General features: G+C 42.2%; 1 protein-coding gene across 1 annotated transcript in view; it reads right to left on the reverse strand.

Annotated features, from left to right (window-relative positions):
• Positions 1–12,425, reverse strand: part of LOC112253507 (inactive tyrosine-protein kinase 7) — a 206,001-nt gene that overhangs the window by 94,118 nt on the left and 99,458 nt on the right. The window contains exon 2 of the mRNA XM_042323433.1: positions 1,993–2,289. Coding sequence (XP_042179367.1) covers positions 1,993–2,289 — 297 coding nt within the window. The remainder of the gene's footprint in view (positions 1–1,992; positions 2,290–12,425) is intronic.

The following is a 12,425-nucleotide window of genomic DNA, read 5'->3' on the forward strand; positions in this document are numbered from 1 at the left end:
ACCAGGTGGTCGCTTGGTGTCCTCCGTCGCAATTATTGCGTAATCTCCAGCTGCAGTATTTTTCCGTTTTCTTCTGATGAGAAGCCAGCTGCCACCACTGATAGATTATCGAATAGATATGTGAAAAACACCTTGAGGATTGATTCTAAACAACGTTTGCCATGTTTCTGTCGATATTATGGAGCTAATTTGGAAAAAAGTTTGGCGTTGTAAGTGACTTCGTTTTTTTTTCTTAGCCAAACGTGTTGAACAAAACAGAGCTATTTCTCTTACACAAATAATCTTTTTGGAAAAAATGAACATTTGCTATCTAACTGAAAGTCTCGTCATTGAAAACAAATTATTTTTATTATTATTATTAAATTATTTTATTTGAATGCTTTTCTTGTTTTTGTGAAAATGTTGCCTGCTGAATGCTAGGCTTAATGCTATGCTAGGCTATCAATACTCTTACACAAATGCTTGTGTAGCTTTGGTTAAAGCATATTTTGAAAATCTGAGATGACAGTGTTGTTAACAAAAGGCTAAGCTTGTGTTTCAATATATTTATTTCATTTCATTTGCGATTTTCATGAATAGGAAACGTTGCGTTATGGTAATGAGCTTGAGGCTATGATTACGCTCCCGGATACGGGATTGCTCGAAGCTAGAGGTTAAAGAAGAAGTTACAGGTCTGTGAGAGCCAGAAATCTTGCTTGTTTGTAGGTGACCAAATAGTTATTTTCCACCATAATTTGCAAATAAATTCATAAAAAATCCTACAATGTGATTTTCTGGATTTTTTTCTTCTCATTTTGTCTGTCATAGTTGAAGTGTACCTATGATGAAAATTACAGGTCTCTCTCATCTTTTTAAGTGGGCGAACTTGCACAATTGGTGGCTGACTAAATACTTTTTTGCCCCACTGTATCTGTTTTTTATTTGTAATACATTTGCAAACATTTCTAAAAACCTGTTGTTGCTTTGTCATTATGGGGTATTGTGTGTATATATTGATGATGAAATTAATTTAATACATTTTTGAATAAGGCTGAAATGTAACAAAATGTGGAAAAAGTCAAGGGGTCTGAATACTTTCCGAATGCACTGTATGTATGTGTATATATATATATTGCTCGTTCTGATATTCCTTCATTTCTTTCTCTTTACTTTTTGGATTATGTGCGTATTGTTTTGTAATACTAGGTATTATTACTGCACTGTTGGAGCTAGAAACACAAGCATTTCGCTGCACCTGTGACAACATCTGCAAATCTTTGTACACGACCAATACACTTTGATTTGTTTTAGTAAGAGATCTCTGAGTACTAAGAGGCCTTAAAACGGCAAAGGGTTTGGGTTTTTGGGGCAGTTGAGAAAAACATGAATGAATAATGTCTCGAAACAAGACACTGTTAATCTAGAACGTAAGTAATGATATGGCTGTAAGGTGAGTTTCACTCCTCAGTAATTTCGACACACAAAAGCCTTTTGAGGGGTTGTGGGAAAAGTGAGTGTTACACAACAGAGAAAAGAAACAAGAAACACATGCTTGGTGGCACACATATCAAGTTTCCTTTTGAATGGGAGGGAGGCAACAAAGAACAAGGTACCCACAAGGTATAGAAACATTTTCTCATCTCGTACAAATCTTACCTGACATTCTATATTGAGGCTTTTATGTGGCTTTTTAATTTAGGTAGACTGCTTTGAGACATAACAATCCACCAGTGTTGCAAAGCTGAAACTTGTGGGCTGTATTTTAACGTCCATGAGGAAAATCTTGCACATGTTCAGCGCATGGTTAAGGGTATGTTCAAAAGGGTGCAAACGTTGCAAAACGGTGAGATAGAAATGCATTTTTTGTAACAGATATGATTTTCTGTCATGATGACCCGGGCACCATGTCAACTATATTCATAAATTTTTTATTTGCAGCATTTAACATCTATTCCGAATGTTGCACCTCAAGGAACACAACACCAAGTGTAGGGGACATGTATTAACACTCACACTTGATGTTGAAAGAAGCGTTAGTAGAGTGGGCCTCCTCTCCTGTGACCGTGTTGGTGGCCACGCATTCAAAGTTGCCAGTGTCCACTCTCCGGTCCACCGCCGTGAACTTGAGGTTGCTGACCTCGCGGAACCGCCTCTCGGTGTCATCCAGGGGCTGACCGTTGTTTAGCCAGCCATACTGGATGTCTGCTGGGTCGCTGACCTCACAGCGGAGCATGGCACTGCGGCCATGCAATGCATCCTGGGATTTGGGCTCCTTGGTGAACTGGATAGGTGCTGCCTGGATGCAAAGAACTGAGGGAAATAGAGGAGAGATGGGGAGGGGAGGGGAGGGACAATGTGGGGAGGGAGAGAGAGATAATGTTGAAATTAGGTTACCACTGACCACAATAGCAACATTTTTATTGCCGTTTCCATTAGTCACCATTGTACCACAACAACATTTGGTCTTGAGTAATGAAGCCATTAAATGGTTTGATTCGAGTCATTCAAGACATTTAAATGTTGTTTAATAGTAGGTCTTAATCCAGTGAATAAACATTGTCAGGAAACGGACAGCTGAATTGAAAACTGAAATGTATTGCTAAAATGTTGTAAGGATAATGACAGCCAAGAAAAGTAGATTCTCATTCCCGAATGTATTGGACAAATAATTCAAGCCCTTTCTATGTTTTTTCTTCTTCTGCAGTACAGGCTTGTCTCATGAAAGAGCTGTGTTTCATGAGAACAGAGGGAGAAGGAAAGAGAGACTTCTGACACACATCCTCTCCTTCCTCACGGTCATGTTCCATCAGCTCACAGACATACCGTGAGCAAACACGCACTTAACTCCCAGCACTATAGAGAAATATTTTCTGCCCTATTTACTAATGTCTCCATGATTTGAGGAGCAGTGAAAAGGATGGGAATAAATACAAGGCCAGTCCACAGTTGACCTATATCAAAATGTGACAGACTAAATTTGACCATAGGACAAACAGTGAGAAATAAGGGATGGGGCGGGTGGCATTTAAAGGGCTCTGGTCAAAATAAGTGCACTATGTAGGGAATAGGGTGCCATTTGGGATGCAATCCAGGCCTCTCAGTAGGCCTACACTAAATCATGTCCCACTGAGTGTTGTTATGAGTTTTCACGTCATGTTCTGTGGCAAAGTGTATTATCAAAGTGAAAGGTCCATTGGCAGAGTTGACGTAAACTTAAAATACACCTAGGTGAGTGTGTGTATGGTTTCTCTGTTCATCAAGGACTGGGCTCATGTGGGTTAAAGGGCTTTTGTATTGGTCCGATGCGAGATGATTAAGTAACTTCGCTTATATGTGATCTGTATTCCTATGTGAAAACCATAGATTCAGGCCTAATTTATTTCAATTGACTGATTTCCTTTCAACTCAGTAAAATCTTAGAAACTGTTGCATGTTGTGTTTATATTTTTGTTCAGTATATAACAGGCTGCTGTTTAAAGTTGTCCCAGCGTGAGCTGCAATGCGGACTCTATAATGCTTCTGTCAGGGTTGACAGCGTAGCCTAGTGGTTAGAGTGTTGGACTAGTGACCGGAAGGTTGCAAGTTCAAACCCCCGAGCTGACAAGGTCTGTTGTTCTGGCCCTGAACAGGCAGTTAACCCACTGTTCCTAGGCCGTCATTGAAAATAAGAATTTGTTCTTAACTGACTTGCCTAGTTGAATAAAGGTAAAATTTTAAAAAAGGGTTGAAGCCATCCTCTCTCTTTCAGGAGGATTAAATCAAGATGAGCTGAGGTAATCTCCCATCCCATCCCCACCTCCTCATCTCCCCTCAGTCCGACCTTTGTCTCCTTGCAGCTGGCCGTGGGAGGCAGAAAAAAACACAGGTGAGCACTGCCAAGTCCACTAGTAGGTGGGGGAAGGTGGAAGAAGTGGGAACACCTAGTAAGGTGACAGGGCTGCTTGAGTTACCTTTTATACAGAGTGACTGAAGTTCATTTTGTTTATTTAACCAGGTAAGTTGACTGAGAACACATTTTCATTTACAGCAACAACCTGGGGAATAGTTACAGGGGAGAGGAGGGGGGATGAAAGGACCAATTGTAAACTGGGGATGATTAGGTGACTGAGAGCCAGATTGGGAATTTAGCCAGGACACCGAAGTTAACACCCCTTCTCTGACGATAAGTGCCATGGGCCATCTCTGAACACAGAGAGTAAGGACATCCGTTTAATGTCCTATCCAAAAGACAGCTTCCGGAAGCATCTGGTCTCCCATCCAGGGACCAACCAAGACCCTGCTTAGCTTCAGAAGCAAGCCAGCAGTGGGATGCAGGGTGGTATGCTGCTGGCCCAGTGAGTGAGGAGGTCTCCTCCATGAAAAATATAATGAATAGAATATCAATATAGTCTAGAAATAGAATTGTTATTCTATTATACAGTCGCCAGTGAACATCTACACACCCCCTGCACAGGCTTCACATTTTGCTGCCTTAAAATTCAATAAAAAAAGGGATTTACATTTATTTATTTTTATCCTACCAACCTACTCCACATTTTAAAAGTGAAAGAAAAAGTATACAACATTTTCCACAAAAATAAATATCAAAAGAGAATGTATTGACAGTGTATGTCTTCACAGCCTAAAATGAATACTTGGTAGAATCACCTTTGGCAGTCATTACAGCTCAGCTGTGAATAATATTCTACCAACCTTGCACAACCATTAGGGCAAAATACACATGTCCATTGTTTTTGTCAAAATTGTTCAAGCTCAGTAAACTTGGCTGGGAATCATTGATGGACAGCAATATTCAAATCAAATCCAATTTAATTTGTCATATGCGCCGAATGCTTACTTAACCAACAATACAGTTCAAGAAATAGAGATGATTGGTTTTGTGGGTTATTGTCTATGTGTAGTTGCCTGTCAGTACTCGTGTCTCATAGCGTCACGGTTGTTTTGTATAGTTTGTTCAGTGTTTATTCTTCATTAAAAGAAGTATATATTCTTATCACGCTGAACCTTGGTCTCCTCATTATGACGAACGTGACACCTTGGGATAGTTTTATTTTTTAGTGAGACAATTACACAAATTGCAATGCCAAAGACACACTAGAATGCTTTCCAGGAGGAGTTGAGTGTTCCCGAGTAGTTTAGTCTCAGTCCTGACTTAAATTGTCTTGAATGTCAGAGACAAGAATTGAATATTGCTATCTATTAATGATTCCTGAGCTTTACTGAGCTTGAGCAATTTTTAAAAAATGGATCTATGTTGCATGAAGATTTGTAAAAAGTTTGTAGAATCTTATAAAAAATGATTCACAGCTGTAATGGTTGCCAAAGGTGCTTCCACCAAGCATTAACTCAGGGATGTGAAGACATACTCAATCAAGACATCTTTGTTGTACTCTTTTTTGCAATAAATTTTGACAATATTCTGTAACTTTCTTTTACTTTTAAAATGTAGACCTGGTTGTGTAGATGTCATTTTAATGTAACAAAATGTGAAGGCTGTGCAAGGGGTGTGTAGACTTTCACTAGGCACTGTATTTCAATGGTCTTCTCTTATTTCTCAGGGAGAGGCTCTACCTCAGCCAAGAGGAGTAGCCTATCATGAAAAGGTGGTACAGTAGGTTAACCTTTCATTAATATACTAACCACTACACTGATACACAGTGTCCTCAGAAAGCATTCATACCCCTTGACATATTGCACATTTTGTTGTGTTATAGCCTGAATTCAAAATGGATTCATTCAAAATTTAAAAATCGACACACAATACCTCATACCTCATTAAGTTTGCTGACGACAAAGTGAAAACATGTTAAGAAATGTTTGCAAATGTATTGACAATGAAATACATAAATATCTCATTTACATAAGTATTCACACCTCTGAGTCAACATTTAAGAATGTTGCACACCTGGATTGTACAATATTTTCCCCATTATTCTTTTAAAAATACTTCAAGCTCACAGTAATGTATTGTGTTGAATTTGCCCCAAATATAAGGCTTTGTATTCAAAAAGTTAATTTCTTTGCAAAATTTCTTGCAGTATTACTTAAGTGCCGTGTTGCAAAAAGGGTGCATTTTGGAATATTTTTTATTCTGTAAAGGCTTCCTTTTCACTCTGTCATTTATTGTGGAGTAACTACAATGTTGTTGATAAGTTCTCATATAACAATCATTTTACTGATTTAAAATCCCTATTGGTCTCATGGTGAAATCCCTGAGCGGTTTCCTTCCTCTCCCGCAACTGACTCAGGAAGGATTTTTTTTAATTTTACCTTTATTTAACTAGGCAAGTCAGTTAAGAACAAATTCTTATTTTCAATGACGGCCTAGGAACAGTGGGTTAACTGCCTGTTCAGGGGCAGAACGACAGATTTGTACCTTGTCAGCTCGGGGGTTTGAACTTGCAACCTTCCGGTTACTAGTCGAACTCTCTAACCACTAGGCTATCCTGCCGCCCCAAGGATACCTGTATTGTTGTTGTCACGATCGTTTTGAAGGACGGACCAAGGGTTCCACATATTTATTACCGTGAAACTTGAACAAAAAACAATAAACATATCATGAAAGTTAAGCACATCAGCACTCAGCACGCAACATCAGCACTCAACAAAACAATATCCCACAAAGCAGGTGGGAGAAAGGCCTTCCTAAATATGATCCCCAATTAGAGGCAATGATTACCAGCTGCCTCTAATTGGGAACCATACAACTCACCAACATAGAAATAAAATGCCTAGAAAACACCCCCCTAGTCACGCTCTGACCTAAACACCATAGAGAACCAAGGGCTCTCTATGGTCAGGGCGTGACAGTACTACCCCCTCCCAAAGGTGTGGACTCCAACCGCTAAACCTGAAACCAAATGGGGAGCGTAGGGGGGTGACTAGTGTCGGTGGCGGCTCCGGCGCGGGTCGTAGCCCACCGCCCAGACCATGGATCCGGCCATGGAGTTGGGCTGGATGCCGCGCCCGGACTGGGCACCGGCGCAGAGGAAGGCTCCTGCCAGGGAGCGCAACTGGACACCGTGCCTGGACTGGGCATCAGCGCAGGTTGCACCGGACTGATGACACACTCCTCAGGTCGAGTGCGTGGAGCTGGCACAGGACGTACCGGACTGGGGAGGCACACTGGAGGCCTGGTGCGTGGAGCCGGCACAGGTGGCACCAGACTGGTGACACGCACTTCCGGGAGGGTGCAGGGAGCTGGCCCAGGACTCACCAGACTGCTGACAGGATCCTCAGGTTGAATGTTGTGTAGTACACACCTACATAACATCTCTCTCCTCTCTCTCTCTCCCAACTTCTCCATTGCCTCCCTAACGGTCTCTGGCTCTTCAGAGTGAGTGTGGGGAGCTGGCACAGATGGCACCGGACTGATGACCCGCTCTTCAGGGCGAGTGCGAGGAACCGGCACAGGACGCTCCGGGCTAGAGGCACACTGGAGGCCTGGTGCGTGGAGCCGGCGCAGATGGCACCGGACTGGTATCACGCTCTTCCAAACGCCTGCACTGCAGCATACTCCTAGCCAAAACCTCTCTGCGGTATCCCTCCTTGAACTCTTCCAGAGACTCCCATTCGGGCTCTGGCACTCTCCGCTGCTCAGCCGTCCACCATCCAAAGCCTAATTAATAACTTCACCATGCTCAAAGGGATATTCAGTGTCTGCTATATTTTTAGACATCTGCCAATCGGTGTCTTTCTTTGCAAGGCACTGCAAAACATCCCTAGTATTTGTGGTTGAATCTGTTCTTGAAATTCACTATTCGATTGTGGGGTGCAGAGATGGGGTAGTTATTCAAAAATCATGTTAACCACTATTACTGAACACGAAATAAGTCCTTGCAACTTATGTGATTTGTTTGTTAAGCACATTTTTACTCCTGAACTTATTTTGCTTGCCATAACAAAGGGTTTAATACTTATTGACACCAGACATTTCAGCTTTGAATATATATATTTTTTTAAGTAGATTAGTGACCCAAAATCTAGATTTAATACATTTTAAATTCAGGCTGTTGCATACTAAAATGTGGGAAAAGGGGTGTGAATACTTTCCGAAGACACAGTATGTGCATGTTTATTGGGGAAAAGATGTGGCCTCAGGGCCAACAAATGTAAAAAGCACAAGTCATTTCCAAGCTGTCGAGCAATGGTGTCAGATAAGAAAAGGGGTACAACACTGGTGTGAGTGGCCAAAGAGCTTTATTTTCATGTCATCTGACTAAAGAATGGGTTCCAATCCAAGTGACAATGCCGTTAAGCAAACTCCAGGCATTTACATTGTTTACATGTTGAATGACATGAAAATAGAGTTCTTTGCCACGCACACCAGTGGAGGGTTTGGTGTCGAAATGAGAAAGCATGAGCAGAAAAGAACCCCATACCTACTGTAAAATATGGTGGTGGATCTTTAATGTTATGGGGCTATTTTGCTTCCACTGGTGCTGGGGCCCTTGTTAAGGTCAATGGCATCATGAACTTTACCCAGTACCAGGACATTTTAGACAATAACCCCAAGCACACATCAAAATCTACAAAGAAATGGTTAATTGGCCACAAAATCTACATTTTGCAATGGCCATTTTCTCCCGACGTGAAAATCTTCCTGTGGTTTTCAATAGGTAGTCCATAAGTGCAGACTAAGGATATCAAGGATCTGAAAGGATTCCGTATGGAGGAATGGTCTAAGATCCCTCCCATTGTGTTCTCCAACTCAAAAATAATTGGAGAAAAAGGCTCTGTGCCAGTATCCTCGCAAGGTGAGGTATTAAAATGTATTGAAAACAGAGGTGTCAATCATTTTCACCCCTACGTTTTTGAGAGAGAAAAAATATATTACTTGTTAAATAAAATCTATTTTGAGCAATTGTATTAGTATTATAAAATATGATAAGTATTTGAATTATACATATTTTGCAGTAATTTTTGCTTATCTTAATCAAGGGTGTTGTCACACTGGTATCATTGAGCCGAGAGACAGATGCAGGAATGCATAATCGTTTTTTTTATTGCACCCAAATTACGGCGTGCCATGTAAATGCACGGGGATGAAGACCAAACCAACACTAATCAAAACACAGGGTTGAAACCCAAACAAAAGAGCGAGGAGTACCTCGAATAAATAACACAAGCGCACAATGATTAACACACGGGACGAGACCCGTAATCATCTGAGCAATTCACAATGGCACGAAAGCCAAAACACACGTACTCACATTCACCAACAGACATTGTAACAATAATCGATAGCCCAATGGAAACCAAAGGGCACACTTAAGTATTAAGTACTAATCAGTGGGGACAGGTGTGCGTAATGAAAGTTCCGGAGGGAACCGTGACAGGTGTCAATAATCTTGAACCCCGCTGTAGATTTGATCAATCATTTTCACACCAACAGACCAAAATATCATTTTTTTAAAGCCCATAATTGTCCATGTGTCATTATCTAAAGAATGGAGGAGAGAGATGTCTCTGTTTCCACTCAATGTGACATTTCCCTGAGATAACCAAAAGCTATTTACACCCCTTGACTGGGCCATTCAAAGAGAGAGAGAGAGCTGGAGAGAGTGACACAGAGATAAAAGGAGATAGAGGAGAGGGGATGGCTCTGGCAGGTTTATTTTCTCATACCTACTAAAGTCTAATAAAGGGAGGATGGGGGAGGGAGGGGACAGAGACTGTTAAACTATCTGATGAATACCATATTGTAGCCCTCAATTAAACATTATAAACATTTCACTGTATGTACATTTCAAGACATCCCTGTTGACAAAATACCCTTCCTTCAAAGATGTGCTTTTGATTTTTTTTTTTAAATGTAAGATTCATTTGCCCATTAATGCAACTTCACCAGACTCAACAAAGGCAAAAATCAAGCCTATAGTATAAGGCAATGGTGCCTATTCACAGATGTGACAGACAGAGGCTAATCTGTTGATCTGGTGATACATCTAATCTACAGAGGTGCAGGCTGCAGGGTTGCAAACTGGCTCAGAGGAGTGTCTCCTGCAGAGAAAGGCCAAGCGCTGATACAAGTCAATTCAAAGAAGCTTAGAAATGATAGGAAAAGAAGAGAATGAGAATACACTAACGCACACAACCAAATGAAAATAAAGTCATGCAATATTAACAGATTTCATTTAAATACGCTCATATTCCCAATGTATTTCAATTACTCCCTAAAAATAAGGAAGAGGATGACGCAGTATGAGAGAGAGAGAGAGATAGAGAAACTGCTGTAAAATAAATCCTGCAGAGGGGATTCTCCTCCTGAATATCCCTGCAGTAGGGATCTATTAAACTCAGCTATGCCCCCACTATGTTCCTAGCTCTTTCCAACTAGCTATCAGGTAATACGGAGTCTAGTGTTGGAGGGTCAGGATCATGACAGGCAGAACCAGAGATATGTGTACATCAACCTGCCTTATTTCCTCTCTCAGCCAAACTGTTCCACAGAGAAACGGGTGAATTTAATCAAATTCCCTCTTCACAAAACTGCCATATTGTAACAGTACAGGGATGAAAGGGAAACCCAAACGTAGCTGACATGTACAGGAGCTGTGCACAGTCGTCCTGCTTGGAGTACTCCAACCGTCTCCTTGAAAGTGGCAGGAAAAGGATAATTAATCAGATAAGTGAGCGTCTGTTTGATCTTTAAAAGGAAAACATCATACACACAGAGATCCTGGCACACACACAATGCAGAGCAGCACTGGGGCAGCCAGTTAGTTCTGCCATGTTGTTTTGGGATGTGGTTGGCAGCCAGTGGCTGGCTGGCCAGGGTAGACTTGACTGGCATTCTGTAATCATGAGTTTTGCTTTTTTGACTGCTTCCCTCTTAATCCGATTTTGTCTTGGTTGAGCATTCCCAATAAAGGTGAAAGGTCATAGACATGCAGTGTCTGATGTATTCTACAGAGGGGAGGTAACAGGCGGAGGCTGTGCTGTCTCATGTTCAATTTAGCGTGAAAACTGAAAAGGCATGACAGCCATATGGGTGAGTCTCAACGGACTCAACGGTGTGGTGGCACTTTCTCCTGCCTCCTCTTCTCCTCTCCAAACACTTTCTCTCCTCTCCTCTCCTCCTCCCCACACTTTCTCTCCTCTTCTCTTCTCCTCTCCAAACACTTTCTCTCCTCTCCTCTCCTCCTCCCCATACTTTCTCTCCTCTCCTCTTCTCCTCCCAGAGAGCCAGACAAAAGACAGGAGAGATGGTATCTGAAACTTTCCCCAAAAGAGTCATTTCAGGCCAGGGTGAGGACAGAGATCAGGAGCATCTCTGAGGCAGCTGATAGAGCTTCACAAACACACACGCACACACACGCACACGCACACACACACACACACACACACACACACACACACACACACACACACACACACACACACACACACACCTAGCAACAATATGATTGTGATTTAGCACCCTCTCAATGAACTACATCTCAATAAGACAGCTCCTGTGAAAGAGATAAAACAGGAGATGGTTGTGTACACTCACGTACACACAAACACACTCATGTACACGTGCGCGCACACACATACTTTACACACCACCACCCAGCACTGTACTGTACCGGTGACACTACTGGTGTGTCCAAACATGAAGCATTTGTTTAGACAGAGGGACATCATACATGATGCATGTCCAAGAGCTGAGAAACAGACTGTCTGAAACAACCATCGTCCTCTGCACTTCTCCACCTGTGACTGAAGATGTGACTGATCATTCAGTCTCACAGTCGATCTCTTCTATACAGTCTGTCGGCCCAGCCTCCAACTCCACATAACCCAATTAGAGTGAAACAGCAAGACTCCAGATAACATCAAGGCCCTAAACTACACTGGAACACAGACTGCAAACAGAGTACAGTTTCAAATGATTAATAGCTTCATCCTGATTGACAGGCATCACTTTAAAACAGAAAGGGAGCATGGGTATTTTTTTAAGGGGGGCGGGGCGGGGGGGGGCGATAATCAAACAACAATTTTGTCAACGTTAATTTGTGTTAGGGTCATATAATAATCTATTTATTCTCCATATGGGTACTGCACCGTACTGTATCGTACAGGTTCACTTTTAAATGGGAATGGCTTACTGGGGCTCTCTCATGCCGTCCCTGGAGGGGGTGCGTCACCTGAGTGGGTTGATTCACTGTTGTGGTCATTCTGTCTGGGTTGGCGCCCCCCCCCTTGGGTTGTGCCGTGGCGGAGATCTTTGTGGGCTATACTCAGCCTTGTCTCAGGATGGTAAGTTGGTGGTTGAAGATATCCCTCTAGTGGTGTGGGGGCTGTGCTTTGGCAAAGTGGGTGGGGTTATATCCTTCCTGTTTGGCCCTGTCCGGGGTGTCCTCGGATGGGGGAAAAGTGTCTCCTGACCCCTCCTGTCTCAGCCTCCAGTATTTATGCTGCAGTAGTTTATGTGTCGGGGGCTGGGGTCAGTTTGTTAT

This window comes from Oncorhynchus tshawytscha, linkage group LG06 (assembly GCF_018296145.1).
Source record: "Oncorhynchus tshawytscha isolate Ot180627B linkage group LG06, Otsh_v2.0, whole genome shotgun sequence".
NCBI classification, from domain to species: domain Eukaryota; kingdom Metazoa; phylum Chordata; class Actinopteri; order Salmoniformes; family Salmonidae; genus Oncorhynchus; species Oncorhynchus tshawytscha.